The sequence below is a fragment of the Rhinolophus sinicus genome, chromosome 8, assembly GCF_057876585.1.
Source record: "Rhinolophus sinicus isolate RSI-liver-muscle chromosome 8, RSI-T2T, whole genome shotgun sequence".
In the NCBI taxonomy this organism is placed as follows: Eukaryota; Metazoa; Chordata; class Mammalia; order Chiroptera; family Rhinolophidae; genus Rhinolophus; species Rhinolophus sinicus.
Genome location: NC_142508.1, coordinates 47,397,478 through 47,419,440, shown reverse-complemented (window position 1 = coordinate 47,419,440; position 21,963 = coordinate 47,397,478). Strand labels below are relative to the sequence as shown.

The 21,963-nt window shown below is 48.2% G+C and overlaps 1 protein-coding gene and 1 pseudogene across 4 annotated transcripts in view; both read left to right on the top strand.

Moving 5' to 3' along the window:
• WTIP (WT1 interacting protein) overlaps nt 1-13,333 on the top strand; it is a 29,789-nt gene extending 16,456 nt beyond the window's left edge. For 2 of the 4 annotated variants that reach the window (XM_019742641.3, XM_074314411.2), the window contains exons 7-8: nt 659-727; nt 3,642-4,766. In XM_019742641.3, the coding sequence (XP_019598200.3) occupies nt 659-727; nt 3,642-3,782 (210 nt within the window). In that variant the 3' untranslated portion in view covers nt 3,783-4,766. Of the gene's footprint in view, nt 1-658; nt 728-3,641; nt 4,767-12,452 lie in introns of those variants that run through there. The other 2 variants (XM_074314409.2, XM_074314412.2) reach the window with 2 other exon arrangements.
• LOC109439861 (beclin-1 pseudogene) lies at nt 9,715-12,445 on the top strand (annotated as a pseudogene).
• Nucleotides 13,334-21,963: the final 8,630 nt, after the last annotated feature.

Here is a 21,963-nt window from a genome sequence, read left to right as displayed (position 1 = left end):
AGCCCCAGCTCTCAGGCCCCTGTGGGAGGGAGGAGCAGATGCTCCTGCCCCGTATCCCTCAGGGCTGAGGGATGTATGTGGTGTCCATGCTGCAGGGGGCAGAGTGCCTGCATGAGTTAGAGGGAAATGCTGGCCTCTGCTGCGTGGCCACCCCACTGCCGCCCTCAGCTCCATTGCCCATCGATGGAAGGACTGCTGCCTGGGTCTGTTAGCTCTGCAGACAGAGGTGGTGGGGGCAGCAGACGAGACGAGGGCATGGCCTGTGCAGGAGACATCCTTGGGTGGTGCAGACCCTCAGGCACTGGGTCTTCCACACATGCTGGTTCTGTCCCAAGCTGGGGAAGCAGGACTGGCAGGGGTCTTTCCTGACTCCAAAGAACTGAAAAGAACATGTACCTACACACTGACACCTGTGTGATGGTTCTCGTGGCCACGCGTGCGTGCAGCATGGGAGAGTGCCTGAGGCACATGCACATCCATTCGTGTGCATCTACCGATACTCATTCCGGCCCCAGGGAAACCCCGATGGCAGTGCTCAGATGGGCGTGAATACATATCTGCCATGACAGTAGCACATGGTGTAGTTGTGTGCACCCACACATAATTCATCTCCATCCCCAGCTTGCTTATTGTGTGCGAACTCCCTCTCTTCCTCCAGGGCTGTGAGACAACCATCCGTGTGGTGTCCATGGACAGAGACTACCACGTGGAATGTTACCACTGTGAGGTGAGCCCGGCCCCCCCTGGAAGGCTGGAGGCTGGGGCAGACCCCATCCACACGGGTCTCCTTTTCCCTAGTTGTTCTGGGAGCCCCCCTCCTCTTGTATGATTCTTACCCATTCTACCTGTCCTCCCCCCGTGAGTCCTTTCCCCAAGATATGTTCTCTCTCAGCCCATTTCTCATTCAATCAAGTATTTACTGAGGATTTTCAGGTGTGGGATGTTGTGGATGTACATCGAATAAAGACAGTCTCTACTCCCATGGGAGAGACACGTACTCAGGCAGGATCTACACAGGGTCATTATTGCTGTCAAGGGGAGTTTTCAGAGCACATAGGAGGCCTTGGAAAATCAGGGAAGGCTTTCTGGAGGAGATGACACTCTAGCTAAGATTTGAAAGATGAATAAGAGTTAGCCGAGGAGACAATGAGAAGGGCATTTCCAGGCAATTGAAGTACAATGTCCTTAGGCATGAAGGTGAGTGTATTGTTTTGTGTCACTGGAGAAGTTGGCAGGAGCTAGAGATGAAAGGCCACATGAGCTAAGGAGTGTGGATTTATCCTGAGGGCAACAGAAGATGATCAGAAAGGATGGCACAGTGGCATTCAGAGTTTAGAAACTCAGCTATGCAGGGAATGAATGGAGGAAGAGATATGGGGCTGGGGTTCTCTGAGGAGGCTGGTAGAGTCAGGATTATGGTCCTGGGTTCAGGGAAGTAAATTGAGTGATGATTAGGCAGTAAAAGGGGCTGGATTTAGGCAGTGACTAGATGTGGGAGTTTGGGGGTTGGGAGGTGTCACCTCAGGAGAGAATGAGGGTGAGGAGAGGGGATGAGATGCTCTCATTTTTGGTAGCTGGAGACACCTGAATGGAGATGTCCAGGCTGCAGCTAGGAGGTCAGAGACTCTGGCTACAGGTGTAGGAATCTGAGAGTCACTGGCATATATAGCTCTCTCATCTCTAATACTCTGCCCTGTGGTTTCTAGTCGCCTTGGCTTCCCTGAATTCTCAATTTGAGGAGACCAGTAGGCCCTCTTTGGCCAACTCGGAAAATCTCTCCAGGAAGTAACTTGCAGCTCATCTCATTAGTTTCCCTTCTCTCAGCGATCACCAACCTGCCTTGCCTGTTGTCCAGGGTGTGCAAAGCCATTGTTTCATATATGTTGCCTGGGTTTTCATTGTTAACGGGAGGATGGGAAGTCCGGTCCTTGTTAGTGTCATGGCTGGAAGCAGGAGTTCCATCCTGGACGTGTAGATGGCTGCTGAAGCCAGGGGAGTAGCTGAGGTCTTCCAGGGAGAGCTGTCGGGGAAGGAACGGGGAGCTCAGGATGGCCCAAGGAACACTAGCATTTGGGCGGTGCATAGAGGCAAAGCAGCCATGTGGGGAGGCCGATCGTGAGGGAATGGGGAGGTAGGAGAAAAATCAAGAAGAGTGCGTTGGATTTCAGAGCCCCAGGAAAGAGCAGGAGGGAGTGTCAGTGAGAAATCCTCAATCCTCAAGGGCCCATTTGGAACCAGGTTGCCCGGCTGGGGGCAAGTGGCCCAGTGGGAACAGGAATCCTGCTGGGGGAACAGGGAAGGAGGAACATGGCCTGCAGTTCCCCCTCCAGCTGTAACAGGGCATCCTGTTCTACTGTCCTGGAAACCATGGTGTCCCTTGGGATTGCAAAGCATAGTCCTTAAGGCTGATTCTGATAGTCGAGCAAGTCAAGCTGTGGGTGTTTCATAGCCAGAGCCTCAAGGCTGTATGATGAGGTGCTGCTGTCCCCAGGGAAGACCGTTGGACAGGAACTTGGGTCTCTAGGCCTCCTCTCTCTTCCCCTCTCTGGTGTGTGGTAGAAACAGTGTCCAGTCAGGGGGCTGTGGCAGGACAGGGAGGACACCTGGGACGTGAGTGGCTTGGGACATGAGGCTCCATCGCAGCAGCCCAGCTCCATTCCTTGTGGGGCGGGGCCGGTGTTGGTCTCAGGGGCTTTGGGTAAGAAAAGTCAAATCTTTGAGGCAGGAGTTCAGCCCTGGATGCAGTAAGAGTGTGACCAAAGGGGCCTCCTTGGGGTGGGAGGCAAAAGGAAAGAAAAAGTTGTCCAGTGGCCTCGCCTGGTACCCCACTGTCTCTGAAGCACACCCTCCATAGCTGTGCTTCACACTTCCTGCCAGTTATTTACAGAGGTCACATGCCAGTCACATAACTTGTTAAACAGAAAAAATTAGCCTATGAAATATACCGCAGTGGTGAAATGGCAAGATGAGGGACATAAAGCAAATCTCCTTGTTTACTTGATGTCCCCAAGGCTTCTCTTCCATTCTCTCTAAAGGCCACTGGGGGAGACATTTGACCCCCCCTTCCTAAGGTCACCAGTGACCCCCCAGGTGGCAGGACCCGGGAGACACTTCTCAGTGGCACTGCCCTAACCTCTCAGCAGCTTTCTACACCCTGCCCACTCCCTGCCTGACTGCCCTTAGGACCATCCAGTTTCGGTTTTCTTCACTTTATTTCCCCCTCAAATCTCCTTGGCTCAGGTCTCCTCCTCCTCCTTCTGCCTCTTAATGTTGGAGCCTCCAGAGCTCAGCCTTTGCCCTCTTTTCTAGTTCTCTGAGCTCCCTGGGAGATGTAATCTGTTTTGTTAAGACCATCCTATTTTTGTGCTGACACCCCCATTTACTGCCCAGCCCTCACCTCCAGTCTCCAGGCTTGTGTCTAACCACCTCCCTCTTCTCTCCTCCTCTAGGAGGCATCTCCAATTCCACGTGTCCTACCTGGGCTCTGGACCCCCTCCCTCCAACAATAAATAAATAAAACCCAGGGAACTCCGGAAGTTGGGCAGAGCCCTATGGATCTGCCTCCACCCTGTTACTCAGAGGTGCCCAATGTGCGCCCCTCTGCCTACTCACTCTGGGGTTGGGGCTGTGTTCTTCCCTAGGATTGTGGGCTGCAGCTGAGCGGGGAGGATGGACGTCGCTGCTACCCGCTGGAGGGCCACCTGCTGTGCCGCCGCTGCCACCTGCGGCGCCTCCGGCCAGGCCCGCTTCCCTCACCTGCCGTGCATGTCACCGAGCTCTGAGCAGGGGCGGGAGCCGGACCCTGGGGCCTTGTGTGCGTGTGTGTGAGTGCTGACGGCATGGGTGACCCAGGCCAGGGTCCAAGTTTTGCGTCAGGGTGCCGCACTTCCGCCCCTCCCCCCCAACTTCCCCCCACTTGCCACCGAGCTGCTGTCCGAGGGGCCGGCCCCGCGGCAAAGCTACTTCTATTTATTCACCGTCCGTGCCACCTCCAGCCTCTTCCTTCCTTCCTGCCCGCCTCCCACCCGCCCCGTCACGGCTTTCTGTTCTGGACCCTCGCGGCCTCGCGCCCAGGGTAGGGGTGGGGGTGGGGCAGGCTCAGACCGCCAAGGGGTACAGACTGAAGACGCCCCACTGTGTGCAGGGGTGCGAGGTAGACCCGGGGTAGAAGGACAGGATGCAGGCTGGCCAGCCGCAACTGGCGGAGGCCTGTTTGTGTCTCTTAAGGGCCTTGGCTGCTCCTTGTTTGGGGTTACAGGAGGGCGTGAGGAGTGGCACCCTTGGGGAGTGCGGCCTGCAAAGCAGCCCTGCTTTTGGCCATTGTGGTCACTGCGGGACTTGGCCACCTGGATTCCCACGGGTGTTTTCAGCCACAGCCCACCTCAGTCTCCCCGTCCCTAGCTCCTGGCTTGGAGACTGCCCCCACCGTTAGCCTCGGAAAAAGAACCTTCTCACTCAGAATTCCAGCCACAGGTCTTGGTCAAGAGACGTTGAAGGGGGTGCCCTGCTCATGCAGCGGGGAGAACACCTGCTGCAGGAAAGTACTGTGTATCAGACTCCATGACAAATGCATATGATTTGACTTAAATTAAGTTTTTCCTTTGAGAATATTTTCATTTTCTTTAAGAGAATATAGTTTTCTTCTAAAAACTTGGCCCACGGTTGTTATTTCTTAGGAAAATTATGAGAAACTCACAGATGTCCATTTGTATGTCAAAAACATTGTAGTTTAACTATTTTTGTATAAATGCCTTTAAAATCTCAAAGCGTGTCTGCCTTTTAGACTTTAGAATCGTGTGGGGTTTTGCTTGTGTCGTGTCTTACGAGGGGTGACCTAATGAAATGTGGTTTGAGGAAATGGAGATGTTTTTTTCTCTGAAAGACACATGGGGATTAGGAAGCCTGGATTTCTCACTGATGGCTTATGTTGGAGTTGCTCTTGTGGGTGGCCCCTGCAGGCAAGAGACCCCCTAATCACGATAAACCATCACAGTGCTGTTCATGGAATAGTTTGACTTGAGTCCATCTGTTCCTGTGAGAACCTGAACAGCCTTCTCTTGGCTACTGTTCTCGCCCTCCCTTCCTCTCATTGTTAGATGTGGGGTCCCTTTGCTTGTCAGACCATTCATTTGGGGGAGCCAGGTCGTAGGAACCAGAACATTGTTGGGAGTGCCCTTTGGGACACATAGAAGGAAAGTGGTAGCCAGTGGGGACCTGCTGGGCTGAGGCCTGGAGCTGGGAGGCCCCCTGGTGGGCTGAGGAAGCAAGTACCGGGGGAATTTGGTGAGTGTTTAAACGCAGAGGTGGTCCTGAGAACCGGAAAGTGTGTCTCTGGAGAAGGGGACTGCATTGGGATCAGGGTGGCTTCTTGGAGGAGGAGGTGAACCCAACAGAACAGGTGAGAGTAAATTGCAGAAAATGAAGCTTGTTTCTGGTTTTCTGTTCCTCTTGAGGGGGGCTTTGCTTTCTAGTCAGTTATCACAAAGCTTTCTTCTGATTGCCCTTTTGGCTTCTGATGTCAAAGCTGCTTTGCCTGGGTTTCTCCTTGTTGCAGAATCAGCCCTTCTCTTTTCTCTTTCTTTGTGTCTGCTGTGGAGGTGGCCCTTGGTCTTCCAGGCGTGGAGATTACCCTTGGTCTCTCTCCATGCCTGCTCCATCCTGGTTACCAGGCTTCCCCACCCAGCTGGATTATGTCATCACAGCACAAACCTGCCTTTCAAGTTCATGTGCCATACTTTGTCCAAAGTCAGAGGCAAGGGGATACACGACCCTGGGATGCAGTGCCTCATCTCTGGCCACAATTCGCCCTTCCTCTCTGGCCTCCAGGGCCCATGTGGCCTTGGTCAGGACTGATGACCGCCACTGTCCTTCTCACTACGGAGCCTTTGCACATGCAGTTCCCTCTGCCTGGTCCACTCCCTGCCCAGTGCTTTGGTTGGTGGTCAAATCCTTCAGGTCTCAGCTGTACAAATAAGCCAGGCTCCCAGTTGTTATACTTCATCAAAACCCAGTATTTTGGGCGCCTGCTCTCCAAGCTTTTTCCAAAAGTGGCACGTTCCAGTCCATTTTCAGGAGTGGATGCTGACTGATGGTTGCTGAGACTGAGGAAGCAGTGTGGGAGCCAGACTCGGGGCCAGGTAGATTGCCTGGGACCTTCCAACCCTGTGTGCCAAGCCCACCTGCCCCTAGGACGTCGTCCCTGACGTCGGTACCTGCTGACACCTGGAACTGTGCCTTGAATCACTGCTGTGTTTTCATGTATCAAGAGAAGAAGAGAATTGTCTTGCTCTCCGTGGCCTCACTAGATGGTGTGCTCTCCAGGCCGGACCTGTTGGGGTGGTTCACTCTTGTTTCTACGTGCCTGGCACGTGGTTGGTACCACAGCCTGAGCCAAACCCTGCCCTGGGCTTTAAGGGTCTGTATTTCGACCCCCATTGGTTTGCAAGTCCAAGTGCAGCCTGAATTGCCCAATGAAGGAGCCAAGGGTGGGTTATAAAGGTCCACTGTACTGTACTGTACACACTGCACATCAGGTGTGTGCGTGTGCAGCCCAGGCAGTCCACTCACGTGTGCCTTTGCGCTCGGCCCTGGGGCCAGTTCTCATGCGGAGAGGCAAGACTCGAGTGCTGGGTCCACTGCTGTGTGTGTGTGTGTGTGTGTGTGTGTGTGTGTGTGTGTGTGTGATTTTGGCCTGGGATGGTGGGCTCTTGGAGGCTTCTAGGGGTGGGTCTTGGGCCTGGGGTGCCCTCATGGTCCTCGGGTTGGAGGGGATGGTGATGACCCCTCCTGCTCAGTGCTTCCTGCTGCTCTTTGGCCAGGAGACACAGATGAGAGCTTGTTGAACTGTGGCTAGAAGGGGCTGAGCAGTGATTTGTGGGACCTGGGAGGGTCTGGGCATGGGAATCCACAGCAGTGAAAGTCTGGAGAGCCATGTGGGCCAAGGAATGGCCGGGGGTCAGTGGGCCAGGTGCGGTGGCGGTCAGAGGGTAAGTGTGGTGACGTGTGGGGCTGTGCTGACCACCATCTCCTTCCACCTCCATCCTCATCCCCGAGGCTGGTCTCCAGCCCTGTGCACTTCTGGTCAGCAGATGCCCTGGGGAGGGGCGAGGGCTGCAGGGGTAGGAGCGGTCTCAGCCTGCGGGGGGGCTCTGGGCGGGCCTTGGGCTAGGATCTGAGGATGGGTCTGGGAGTGAGGTGAGCGCCCAGGTTACCGGTGACCTGGAGGACCTGCGTCCACATGGTGGGTGAGCATTGGGTCTGAATGTGCCCTAAGTGGGTGTCCTGGGTACCAGGCTGGCAGAGGGCTGTCTGTGTACACATGCCCTGGGGACTGGGGGCCTGCTCAGCAGGTATGGGTGAGGGGCTCAGAGGTGGGAGGGACCATATGGCCTCGGGTGGAGAGGGGGAAGCTCTTCCTGAGCCGTCCTGGGAGGAAGTCTGTGTGGCACTGTCTGCTGGGGTAGCAACACCCAGGCGCAGGCAGCAGACACTCACCAGGCCCCTGGTTCCTGAAGACGGAGCCCTGGATGTGTCTGGGTCTTGGAGAACCCAAGGGGAACATTGCTGGAGCAGAAGGGTGCCTTCTCCCCTTCCATCTTCTTCTGACTCTGAGGGGAGTGCTGGGCTGTCCTTCCTAAGCCTGGGGGTGTGTGTCACAAGTGGACCCTTTCCTGTCCTGCAAGGGGGGTACCCTGGAGGGAAGAGGGCCTGAGAGGGTCCCAAGGACATCAGGCCTCTGGATCCCCTGCCCTGGGGGACTGCGGCCCTGGAACACCTGGCACTTTGGAGGGAAGTGCTCACCTGTCTGTGCCCAACCGCTCACTTGTCGCTCTCATCGTCCCACACCAATGCACACTCTTCTGTGTCTGCTGTGCAGGTACACCTGCCCATTTCACACACACCTGCCCTGCCACTGGTTATATGTCTCACAACCTCCACCTTAGCTGCCTGAAGTTACCTGCCACACACTGTCACAGGCACCTGCATGACACAGCTGGCTCACTCCTCTGTGACAGCACATGGGCCATCAGTGCCCTGTCCACTGTAAGGTTTGCAGACATAGAGGGTGGGGCTCAAGGGCAGGGAGACGCATTTCACTAGGCCTGATGTTTACCCACCCTCCTTCAATCCCAAATTGTTGGAAACTCCGTTTTTCACCTGGTCCAGCGGTGCTAATGAGGACTTCCAGGCACCTTTAGCTGGGCCCCGTGCCTGGTCCATGGTCTGGTATTGCCACATTCCTGAGCTGAGTGGATCGCAGCCAGGATCTGTGGTCCTTGCAGCCAGATGGGGGCTTTGAGTCTTGGCCTGTCCCTGAACCACCTCTTCCCATGGCCCTGCCCAGCTCTCCTCAGCTCTCTTCTTCCACCCCCAAGAACTTGGTCAATTTTGGCCCAGGGCAGGGAATCACTGACCCTGGGGAGAGGGGCTCCCCCAAACTTGGGAGATAGCTCTAATGGGGAGTGGAGGGCATCCCACTGGCAGAGAAGAGTGTCTTTAGAGCACGAGGCTCTGTCTGCGATGGAGATCAAACTGACCAGGCCTGTACCACGTGGAAGTGGAGGAGGCACGAGATGCCGCTCTGTGGTGTGTGTGGGGCAGGGGTCGGGTCCTAAGGGAAGACCCTGAGTTGGGGTGCGGGGGGGGTCTCACTGTTAGGGGTCAGTGGGACAGTGCATTTAGCTGTGATGTGAACCCTCCCTCCTTTCCTCCTTCCTCTGTTTTCTCCTCTGTTAAAAATATATATACATATATATAAATATATATGTATATATAAATATATATGTATACATATATATTTATATATATATTTAAAGATTTTATCATACTTGGTCTGATTAGAAAAAAAGAATAACTCATTGGTTTTTTGACTGAACAACTGGGTGGGTTGCTATTTCCTTGGTGGGGAAAGGTATGGTGGAACAGGTTTGTGTGAATCAAAAATCCTGTTTTCCATACAGAGATATCTGTCACAGGGAGCAGGCAGTTGGATATATGAGTTTGGAGCTTAGGGGAGAAATCAGGGCCTCCTGGAGACACACGTTTTAGAGCCATCTGTGCAGGTACTTGAAGTCACAGATGAGATCACATAGAAGGAGGGTGAGATAGAAACAAGAAGGGGCCGAGCCAGAGCCCTGAGGTGTGCCCACCTTTATGCCTGGGCGCAGGGGATGAAGCGGGCAGCCGGTGGGCTGGTTAAGCATCAGAGAAGCCTTGGTGAGAAGGGCGGCAGGGGTTTTGGAAAGCTGGTGATGACTGGCAACCTGGAATAAAGCTGTTTCTGTGCAGAAGTGGGGAAAATAGATCAAAGCCCACGGAGATGGGGGGAGGGAAGACGAGAAGGCAGAGAGCAGCCACTTCTTTCAAGTATTTTGGGAAGAGGTGTAGCAGCTGAAGGGGATTTGGGTGGGTGGGGGGGTTCTTTTAGAAAGCTGAGGGCTTTGAGGCTCCCTGCCCATGTCTGTGAGAGCATGTACACCCCACATGGGCATTTCCAGGCTCATCGGCCTCCCCGCCCAGACCCCGCTCTTCTTGAGGATGGGGTCTGTGACAATGGTCACAGTGTGCCCAGCCCCTTGCCCAGCATCTGGCTCCCAAGGTGCTGGTGACGTGGGTCTGTACATAGAAGGCACTTAGAACGCTGACAAGTGCATGATAAATGCTCATAAAAGTGGCTTACTGTTGGCTGGTGGACTGGGAAGTAACTGAAGACTGATGGCTGTTCTGGAGGACTTGCTCCAGGGCCTACTTGAGGCCGCTGTGTCCCTCTGTAGAGTGGACCAAGGTGGCAGCTCCGAGTCCCAAGAGATGGAGGGGTCAGATGCCCAGCAGCACCACGCAGGTCAGCTTTGTGTGCCAGCATAGCAGCCAGCCCCCCAAACTGGACTGAGTCACCTCTAGGAGCTCACAGCTCCATTACTTGGCCCGGGGAGACCCCCGGAGGAAGAGGCTAACTCAGGACAGAGCCACTTACTGAACCTCGCCACGATGGTGTCCATGGAAAGTGCCACAGCTTCACTGTGATGGGGAGACAGCGGTGGTGGCCCCTTGGAGAACATTAGTCAAAGACTGAAGGTCACTGGGGGCCCTTTAGACATCCTGTGGGGCTAGACAGATGTGGGAATACACAGATTCTCTCTTAGACCAGCTGGATACTGAGCTCTATGTCACTGAAAATGAGTGTCCAAACTGCAAACATGTTTGGAGGTCTTAGAGCAAATGAATGAAGATGACAGTGAACAGCTACCGACGGAGCTACAGGAGCTGGCATTGGAGGAGCACAGGCTGACCCAGGAGCTGGAAGAGGTGGAAAAGAGCCACAAGACAGAGCAAGAAAAAGCTTGAGACTGCCCAGGCTGAGGCTGAGAGACTGGGTGGGGAGGAAGCTCAGTATCAGAGGGAATGCAGTGAGTTTAAATGACAGCACTGGAAGGTGATGGGCTGAAGAGTGTAGAAATCAGATGCATTATGCCCAGGTGCAGTTGGGCAAGCTAAGAAAACCAACGTCTTCAATGAGACCTTTACCATCTTCACAGTGGACAATTTGGCACAGTAACATCAGATGGGGTCTCCTGCCCAGTGTTCCTGTGGCGTGGAACGAGGTCAGCACTGCTTGGGGCTGGCTGGCATTGCTGCTCCATGCCCTGACCAGTGAGATGGAGCTGAAGTTTCAGAGGTCTCGCCTTTTTCCTATGGAAACCACTCACATCTGCAGCCTCAGACAGACAAAGCTAAGGAGCTGCTGTTGTGTTGTTCTGGGGGTTGCCGTTTTGCGGGGACAAGTTTTGCTATGCGATGGTGGCTTTCCTGGGCTCTGTGCAGCAGTTCCAAAAAGAGGTTGAGAAAGGGGACACATGTTTTTGTCTTCCTTTCAGGATGGATGTGGAGAAAGGCAAGATTGAAGACAGAGGAGTCAGCGGTGGCTCCTGTTCCATCAAAACCCAGTTTAACTCTGAGGAACAGTAAACAACAATAGCTCTCAAGTTCATGCATGACAAACCTTAAGTGGGGTCTTGCCTCACAATTGCATAACAAATGACTTTTTTTTTTCTTAGAGAGATGCTTGCCTTAAAGCCTTCAAATTTTATTTTGTTTACAGAAAAAAAAGCCTTAAACTAAATTCAGGTAATGTCAAACAGCACATGTTTACAATAGCCCCCCAAATCCACAAAAGTCCCTTTATTTTAAAATATCATATGATAGTTTCCAGAGCTACGACATGCCACGTATAGCTACCAGCCTTTGTCATCGTTTTGACTCTTAATCTCATGCCTTCCTTGCCCTTTCTCCCTTCAAAACAACAATTTTAAATTTGCTTCTTTTAAAAAAAACCTCAGTTGAATGGACCTCACTGTGTTTTCACTGGGTTTTATTTCTCTCAACTTCCTGCACTTACAATATGAAATAGAAACTTTGTCTCCACTGAGACCATGAGATGTGTGAGACACACAGTTGGATAACGTGAGAAAATGACATACAAGCTTTGCCTGGTCACCATGAGATGTGATCAGAAGTTTGAAATTTAACACTTTCTTCTCTCGGTTCTAGTATTGAATGGGTACTCTGTGTTAGAGATAAGAAATGGTGTTGAACACAGTCTGAGACATGGAGAGATTTAATTATTTGTAATAAAAGATTTGTGGAAGTCTGGAAAAAAGTGAATGAATGTAGGATAATGAATGTCTGCAGTTTGTATGTGAGTCCCTGAATGGGATAGTGTTGTGTCACTTCAGTAATGCTGTGTGTGACACTGCATGTGTGGGCATACACTGTGTCTGTGAGACCTACCACTATGCAATTGGGACCACCTGCTGAAGGGGACACATGACTCAGAGGGGGCACAGGGTATGAAGACTGCCAGGCTCCTGCCCCTCTGGGGTAACTATCATGCCGAATCATATGTTGATCACGCCTTTACTTCTCTATATAGTTTCACCACTTATGTATGTATCCTTAACAATGTATTATTGTATTGAATGCTTTGGGATTTTCTATTAATCAAATCATCCTGCACATATTATGGAATTCTACACTTGAAACTTATGTAATTTTACTGACCATTGTCACCCCAATAGATTTTAATTAAAAAAATAAATAAATAAATTGGGCACCATCCACTGCCACTTTTGACCTACAGAAATGTAAGCTAAAACATTTGTGTTACTTAATGCAGTGAATGTGTGGTAATGTGTTCAACAGCATAGTGAAAGCACGCTGTATGAGTACTTAAAACCTAATAGGTTCTTTAACTGACTGCTGGACAAAGGACGCTAACTGTGCATTTCGGTATGAAACTGTCAGATTTCCTTTCCACATTTAGCACTTCGTCTAGCTAGGATTCACTGTAAATATGTGGTGAGACAGCAATCTTTCCCTCAAAAACCAAACAAGTGAGACTGTCAATTCCAGAAAAACAAATAACGGTATTTTTTTCCATTTTTTATTTTTTGCAGTATAAAAGTGAGCAGTTTAAAAGAACACAAAATAAATTTGGAAGTGTGCATCGACGACTCTGAACTTCACAGCATCCCAACACTGAAGATAAAGGGTGACATTAATGAATACGAATCTTTATCATGAAGTGTATCAACGTTCAGAAAACCTGCCTATGTCAGTGAAACCATAATTTCCAAATAATCAAAGCATGACTTCACAGTATCGTGCATGATAAAATGATTAAAAGCGCAAGGCAGACCAATGGATTTTCATGTAATCGAGTAAAAAAGCATAGCTGCATAAAAATCAACAAATGAGTGAATAAATGAACGAAGGAACAAATAAATAAATAAACAAATAAATAAAATACAAACTTCAACCAAGATGGGATTGGGGAGGGCCTGTAAGGGGAGCTTTCACTGATACATCGATGGCAAAGCCCTACGGAAAATACGGCTTAAGTTGAACAGTTTTCCAAACTCCTTTTTTCAAATGATCTTCCTCTGACTTTGCTGAGGACTTTCAGCATAGCTGTCCCCTTGAGTGGCTTCAGGTTATGCATAGCAAATTATGTTTTCTCTGAAACTTTTCTTTTGCAGGAATATCAAACAGACGTTTTGTTTAAGGTCAATACCTGTATGATTGTTGGCTGTGCAGTGGAACTCATCATCTCTTGTTCAGCCTGGACTATCTAAGAGGAATATCCACGGTTATCTGATAAGTATACTAACATTCCCCGCCCTTTTCCAACTACATGCCTTTGTGTAGCCTGATTTCTTTTATATGCGTCCACAAAGATAACCCCGGCAGATTGAATGCAGAGGCAAATATGAGAATCCAGCTATTTCCTATTAAGACGGACATTGAAAGCATTCCCTGCCACCCACAAAAATGTGTAAACATTCGACTTCTTGCTAAATTTCTGGGAAACTCATTCAGATAGAACTGTTACTAATGTTCATATGTTGTTATGAATTTTTGAATCATTCAAGAGTATTTTAGGACTTTTACCGTTGCCTAGAAGCAGTGACCCAAATGTCTGTTATGCCTCTGCTATCATTGTCAATCATTTTAATTCTCTATATCATTTAAAGCCTACAGTGCCAGGGCAGTAGGGCTGGGCCAGAAGAGGCTGTGTGTCTTGGCTTCAGCACTTGCCTTCCTACATCTTTATACTTCAATGGGAGATATTCAGCCTCGGGCTGTTTAGTTCTGAGGACTGGACGTGACTACACTGGAGGAGCTGTTGGGCAGGGGCTGACCCTACAGAGCAGGGTTCGCTTTAGTAGGGTTCTGGTGCCTACCCAGTCTGCTCTTTGGATTTGTGTCCTCAGGGGTGGCTGGGTGATGCTCCAGCTGGGTCCAAACCTGGCCTCTCGGCATGGCATCCTGGGAAGGTCTCCATCTCAGGACAAGTTCAGCCATAGCCTGTGCCCTGCCAGGGCCACCTGGCATTAGCCACAAAGCAATCCACAGATGGCTGCCACCCACATTGTGCTTGAAGGTGCCTCAAGAGGGCCAGCTTCGAACTGACACCAGCTGTGGCTAGTGCTGGGCTTAGGGATGCTCAGCAAGAGGTATGGGATATGCTAAAGCCAGATGCTGCTTGTTTGGCTTTTGTGAAGCTTCAAGAGAGTTTAGGAAAGTCCACAGCATGAGCCAAGACAGGCTGTTTGTAAGGGAAAAGCCACTGGAAGTGGCTTGGGTGTGCCCAAAAGTTGGGTGGGGCGGGGTCTCTGGGAATCACTGGGGCATGGCGAATGAACAGCATTAGCCAGCTTGATGGAGACTCAGATATGGTGGCCGCCTACATCTGCACACCAGGAGAGTGTAGAGCTCAACAAAGAAACAATGGCTTCTGCCAACTCCTCTGTCTGGGATAAAGCTGCCCCTCCAGCCCTCGCCCTGAAGCTAGACAACTCAGTTTCTCCCTGTATGTCCCTGGCACCTTTTGAGCTGCTGCCCCAGCACTGGAGTTCAGAGTGAGTGATTACATGCACAGGTCCTTTAAAAGGAGCACTTGGGATTACAGTCGCCCTTTTCTCACTCAGTCACAATCTTGGCTGGTTTTCATAGCCAGAAGTTATGGGGACTTCTCTTCCTGACATTAAAACCCTGGGCTGGGGAGCCTGGTGTGGGGCTGGGAACACTCACTCTTCTGGGGGGTGGGGAGGGGGAAGAGACCTCTGCAGCTGTTATCTCTCTCAATTTTTAATGGTCACAGGCAGGTGTGAGACCAGCCTGTTCAATGTCTCCTCCCCTCCTACCAGTCTTGAGGTAGCTTCTTCTGTATGTCCTTAGTTGTAGGGTTTTGGTTCAGCTAGACTTCAGGCAATTCTCAATGATGGTTGTTTTGTAGTTTAGTTATAATTTTGAGGTGGTTGTGAGAGTAGGTAAGCACATCTTGACTAGCCCAGTTAGAGTAATCCATTTTCTTTTGGCACAAAGCATTGTTGTCAAAATATGATAATTTTTTCCCCTTCTAAGATTTTTTTTTTTTTGCTTAAATATTTCCATTTATTAATTTAAAAATTTTCTCTGAATTCTAATAGTCTTATCAGAATATTTTTTTCTTTAAATTAAAGTTTGCTGGGGTGACAGTTGTTAGTAAAGTTACATAGATTTCAGGTGTACAATTCTGTAATATACTATCTATATCTCACATTGTGTGTTCACCACCCAGAGTCAGTTCTCTTTCCATGACCATATATTAGACCCCTTTTACCCTCTTCTAGAGCCCCGTTCTCCCCTACCCCCTTACCCTCTGGTAACCCCCAAACTATTGTCTGTGTCTATGAGTTTTTGTTCTTTCAGTTGTTTGTCTTGTTCTTTTGTTGTTTTGGGTTTCTATACCACATATCAGTGAAGTCATATGGTTCTCTACTTTTTCTGTCTCACTGATTTCGCTTAGCATTATAGTCTCAAGATCCATCCATGTTGTCACAAATGGTCCTATTTTATCTTTTCTTACCGCTGAATAGTATTCCATTGTGTATATATACCACAGCTTCTTTATCCATTCATCTATCGAAGGACATTTTGGTTGTTTCCATGTCTTTGTGATGTTGCCCTGCCAGGCTCCAGAGCTGATAACTTCACTGCTTTCTTTGTCCTACCAGTGCATACCTGTATCTATCTCTACCTCTCTCTCTTTATCTCTAATCTCTGTATCTAGATCTATATCTTTGTATCTATCTATCTATCTATCTATCTATCTATCTATCTATCTATCTATCTCTATCTCTAATCTCTATATCTATCTATCTATCTATCTATCATCAATCATCTGTCATCTATATATATATAGATACCAGTGAAGAAAGGGGCAGCATTTAACCAAAGCTTCAGTGCTGCCTACTAGACTATGTTTAAATAATCTAGGCTTTCTGACAGCTTTCACAATTATTTCAAAGTTGTTTCATTATTCTCTAGCTTTCTTCACTGTCACTTATTCCAGATATTGTGGTTTTCTGTGACACAGAATATATAGAAATCTTAACCTCTCTCCTTCCTAACACAAAACCATTTAATTTAATCTTAAGGGACATCTATGTGTGAATATTGAAATGGTGTTTCTCCTCCATTTAGGCAAATTCTTCTAATATTGCCTGAGATGGTTCCTACCATTTGTTGCCTGAAAATTGAACAATAAACTCTTTTTAGAAACATCAAAATATATGTACTGTTTCCCCAAAAATTAGACCTCGCCAGATAATCAGCTTTAATGCATCTTTTGGAGCAAAAATTAATATAAGACCCGGTCTTGTTTTACTATAAGACCAGGTCTTTAATATAATAATATAATATAATGTAATATAATATAATATAACACCAAGTCTTATATTAATTTTTGCTCCAAAAGACGCATTAGAGCTGATTGGCTAGATCTTATTTTCGGGGAAATACTGTATGTATTTTATTTACAAAATATTTGCTTTCCTTGACTCAATTTATGTCCCATCACCATGATTCTCTCTCCTTTTTTACAATTAAATCTCTGGAGAACATTTTTTACACTCCCTGTTTCCCTTTTCTTATCCACAAAACTGCTGAGTAATGCACAGAAAAGAAAGTTAAAGATGCTAAAAGAGCTGAGGGAAATTAGGATGAATAGGTAACCCTGCCTATGAGACCAAGAGATAATTTATTTTTATCTGTCATTGGAAGAGTTAGTGAGTCTTTATTTATTGCTAAAAGACCACACTCCTCTTCTGATTGGAGACATACAACATGGTCAAACACTTGATTCTTTTTAATGCTTGTATTATTCTATTGAATAAACTGCAATTTTCAGAGATATTTGCAAGTGTGACCCTTTTCTGAAACAGTTAATTTCTCTCATAATCCACATCCAATCTAAAAAGAAACCCCGTTGGACATTTTTTTCAAAATATGTTAAGAATGTGGATATTTTCATCACTACCACAGCTGCTACCTGGTCAGAACTACTTTCCTGCTCACCTGGATCACTGCATTATTCTTCTAAACATAGTCCTCATTTCTCATGTTAATGTTCATTTGCAATACAAGGCCCAGTATAAGCTATGAATCATACAGTCAGGTCCTGTCCCTCTACGATTTAAATCCCCGTCATGGCTCTCAATTCACTCAGTGTAAAATGAAATCCATAAAAAGTCTTCCCTGTCTTACATGGCTTGGCCTGTTTCCTCTTTTCCCACTTTACTCCTCACTTGCCTGCTTCCATTGGCACCAGCTCCATTTCTTGCCCCAGAAAAGGTAACTGCCTATTTTAAGATCTCCTCTCAAGAGGCTAACTGAAGACTAATTTATTCCTAGGAAGAGAAGAAAAGCCACAGCCCTGTTCTAGTTGATCCCCAATCTACCAAAACTCCTGACTTTCTTCATCCTGCTAGTATTATTTGTGAGACATTTGGAAATGTGATACTGTCCTGCTGCATATATTTCCCACATACCTTATGTCCCCATGTCTAGTTCAACAGGGAAATCATTTTGGTTTTTCTTGAAAATTACATAAGAATCTTGACAACATTTCAGGACCACCAGTGCCCACCATGGTCAGAGCTACCTGGATTTTGGTACTAGGCTTCTAAATAGTCTCCTTACTTCTAATAATTCGCAACACAAGGAGTCACAATAATTTATTAACAATATAGACAGATTCTAGTCTTCTGTTCAAATTCTTGCCAAGGTTTCCCAATTCACTTATTGATATAGAAAAATGTCTTTAAAGTGGCCTGCCATACTATACATATCTGGCTCCTGTTACTCATCTCTTACATTCTGTCACTCATCTCTTTATACACTTCTCTTCACTTGCTTGGTTGAACGCATACCAGCCTCCATGCTTTTTCTGGAATGGAACAGAAATGATTTGAACCTCAGGTCTTTGCCATGCTTGTATCCTCTGCCTGAAACTATTTCACAAGATATTCACAGGGTCCACAGGGTTTACACCCTTACCTCCTTTAATATTCCCTTAAATGCTCTTTTACATCTTGTAGTAATATATCCAAAAAACAAAAACATTCCCCGTTTCTTAACACCTTTAATATTCTCTTTTCCTTAAAATTACATGTATCACATATAAAATATAATTTACTACGTTGTCGTTCATGTTTACTCTCCATCTTCCTTGACTAGAATGTAAGCTCTGTGAGGGCAGAGGTCTTTGTCTCTTTAGATTCTGATGTGTCCCTTGTGCCTACAATAGACGGTAGGGATTTAATGAATAGTCTTTAAGCAGGGAATAAATATGACACTGTTAAACCAGAAATTATTCATGGTACTTGTTAAAGGTAGTAGAGCAAACTTTATTCAGGAGCATGGCAATAGGAGTAGGGACCACTGAAATGGAGTTTTGCAGTGGGGGAGAGAGATTGGGCTTAACTCCAAACACAGTGTGGGCTGGTGTAAATTTATAGCTGAGGAACAGGGTGGGGGTGGGGGTCAGTGGATGGAAAATTACTAAGAGGAACATCAAAGGTCCTGGGGGAATCTGGCTACAATGATCTAACAGGATTCTTGTAGAAGACAGGCCAAGGTGATCAGCCTCACCTGGGGATGGTAGAGAGTGAGGAACCTGATCAGAAATCAAGTGTGCTCAGACATCGGGGGTGAAGGTTCTTGATAATCTGACTTAGCCAAATTCTTGCTAAAGCTGGATTGTATAAGGAAGTGCACAGATTGGTCCAGGAAAATGGTCAGGAGCCTGATTAAAGTTTGGTCAAACAAAGAATCATTGTCAGCATCATCGATTCCTTGTTCATTTTTAGTATTCTGGCAACTCTATCTGGATGACCTTTTTAGTTTCCTTTCAAGCTAATACTGCTCAGTGTTCTCAAGAATGATTTTTTAAAGACCACATTTTACAAAGTCAAGAGCCTTAGGGTAGCCAGGCTTCCAGTGTAATCAGCTTAATTCTTTCATTTCCCAGATTTCAGAATCCCTTGATCAAAATACTGAGATTCTAACCTTTTCCACATCTCATATGTTGCTTCAGAACTATATGGGCCATATTTGAATAAATGTATAATTATTAATAACTTTCAGCTATTGGACATGTCACAACTATTTCTCTAAGATATTCTCACCCGCCAATGCAGATATTTTTGCTACAATTGGTGAAATAATAATCACTTCCTAGCAAAGAAAGATTACCTAACCCTTTATCTCAGAGATAAGATGCTCTCTGTCCACGTGTTCTCCAAGTGAGACCACTACAGATGCTGTCCCCCATATCACTTGGTATAAGTGGCTCCCTTTTTCACATAGATGTCAAATTCCTAAAAAATCAATTGAATATATCTCAGGATACAGAGTAAAACATTATCTGGAAAAAACCGTGTTGCCCCTGGGTTGGACACAATCCTTAATTACATAGACAGGGATATTTACCGTGGGAACCAGCAGCAAAACGCCATACGTGCTCACTGGCTCCTCACCCAACATGCCTCTCCCATCTTCCCCATTATGACCCTATTCGTAGTTTTTTCTCTCTTGTCATTGCCCGAATATACTGAAGCCCACAAAATTGACTTCAGTCCACATGTATTTGACCGGAAATAAGATAATATTTATTAGCTTCCAGGTAATTTGATTTTGCCGCTTTGGGAAGCATCTGAGCATGTCTCTAAATGTTTCTGTGATTGGTTGCAGAGTACACTCCACGGAATCTCCGTGCGTCCCCTTTTAAAGAGCGAGACCCCATCTCTTCATGGGAATTTTGGGGCACCACTTTCCAGTGCCCCCGCACGAAGCAGCCTTGGCCTGTGCCCTGAGGTCTGGAGCGGGCGCACCTCGCCGAGGTCGGTGGTCGGGGGGCACTACCTTGTCCAGATGCCTCTGCGCTGTGCGTCCGCGGTGCGGAGCCAAAGAAGGTCGAGGGAAAGGAAGTTTTCGTACCTGGCGGAACACGTGGAGGCGGAACTTCCGGCGTCCACCTGGCGGCGGCGTGTTTGTTGGCTTTTTGGTGTGTTTACCTGATCAGATTCCTAACTCTTGGTTCCGCCCAAGCTAAATAGAGTAAGCGGGACGCGACGAGGACACGTCGTCCAGAGCGCACGTAGGCGGGTGTGTGGCTCGGAGAGGGCGCAGCCTGGGGTGACTGTGCGGGAGAACGGGTTGGGGTGGAGGTTTGGCTGAGCCCGCGGAACCCACGACTCCCCGCTTCGCTCCGCCCCAGGCTCTCAGGCTGCGGCGCTGAGCGACCCAGCGCGTGTGGATGCTAAGTGTCCCAGGCTGTCACCCGCCCGGACACACACCTCCGAATCCTAACGCTCGGAATGAGGGGCGCCGGCCCAGGTCACCTCAGTTTGTCCCTTTTGTTCAGGACAGTGCAATTTTTCTGGGTGGTGTCCCCATTTCTGACACCCAACGTGATGAGTAGAACAGCGTTACATGTAGAGGGACCGGCAAATGCAGAAGCCTGGAGGTGCGACTCAGCAGCATTCGGAAAACCTGGCGTGAGTCTCCTCTGTATGGGAAACATTGTGAGCGTATCAGCCGTGTGTGGAATGGCAGTCCCCTGCGCAGCTGGGACTGTATTCTGAGGGTGCCTGGTAGCCACGGAGGGTTGTGAATGGAGAGACTAGATCTCGAGTTCCAATTCTAAAAGGATGCTGAAAGGAGATCAGACTTGGGGGGAGGGGGTTGATTGAAGTGGAGATGGAGTGACTCTGTGGACGCTAATTCAGCTGACTCCATGAAAGTTACATGGGTGCTGGACCAGAGAGGTGGCTGCACAACGCAGAAAACGGATCCAATTAGGAGATTTTTAAGGATAGAAAACTGGCACCCACTCAGCCTGCACAGGACCCCCTCACCCCCCATTTTTATCTTAGTTTATGAAACGACTCATTTCAATATTAAGAGATCAGATTCTTCTAAATGTGTACATGTAGGTAGGCAATTAAACACTCAGATGTATGAATTTCACAAGTTAACTTTGTTCAAGCACTTAATATTTAGTTCACACCTTAATATACCACAAAGCATTATATTAAGACACTAAAAAAAGTCTTAAATACGAAATTTTCTTAAATATTTAAAAAGTAAGTATAACACACATCTAAAATTTCAAAAACCCATCAAATCATTCGTCCTGAAAACATTGATAAAGGCCGTAATTCTGTGGAGAGTAGTTCATATGTAGCACTTGATATACACTAATGCATTTGATACCAACACCAGCCCTACGAGGTTGGTACTATTCCTTTGCCCATTTTACAGATGAAGACACTGAGGCACAGGGAGATTGACTCCTAATCCAAGGTCACACAGCTATTAAGAGAAGGCACCAAGGACTGAAGCCCCAGAAGTTAAATACAGTCAGCTGGAGGTCACCATGCTACAGAGCAGGCACAGGGAGTTGGGTCAGGCCTTGGGACCCAGATGGGTGCCCTTCACTCACAGTCTCACTTTCCCACAGGTTTCCATGGCTTCAGAAGCACTTAGGAGCCATGCAGAGGTGAATAAAGATTGTGTCAAGCCCTCCCCCTCCCTATCTCCCACTCATGGTCTCTGGGATGTGTTCGTTCTGGGACTCTCTGCCTGCCACTCTGCTGCCATGGTTTCTGAGGCCTCTCCCCAGACTCAGGATCCTGCATCTAGGCCAGGGGTTATACAGGATGGTCCCAATTTCTGGCTACCACTAGACTATCCTGTAGAAGATATTACAGGCATAGGGATCATTATGTGCTAATCTTGGAGGTGAGTGGCAACCCAAATTCTCCATTGTGTCTTGTGGGACCAGAGGGCCGGGGTGCAGGAATCAGGCCTGAAAAATGTGAGTCTGAGGAATTGTGCCTCTATTCTGAAAGCACCGGGAGCCATGGAAGTTTTGGCGTAGAAGACAGGAGTGATCTGAGCCAGGTCTTAGTGGACTTTCTCTGGCTACAGAGTGGAGAACAGACAGTAGGGGTGAGGGCGGCTGCTGCAGTGGCCTAGATGAGTGTTGGTGACAGCTGGACCAGGTTGATGGCTAGATCAGGATAGTGGTTGTGGATGTGGGAGCAAACATATGGCTTCCGGATTTTTTTTTTTAAGTAA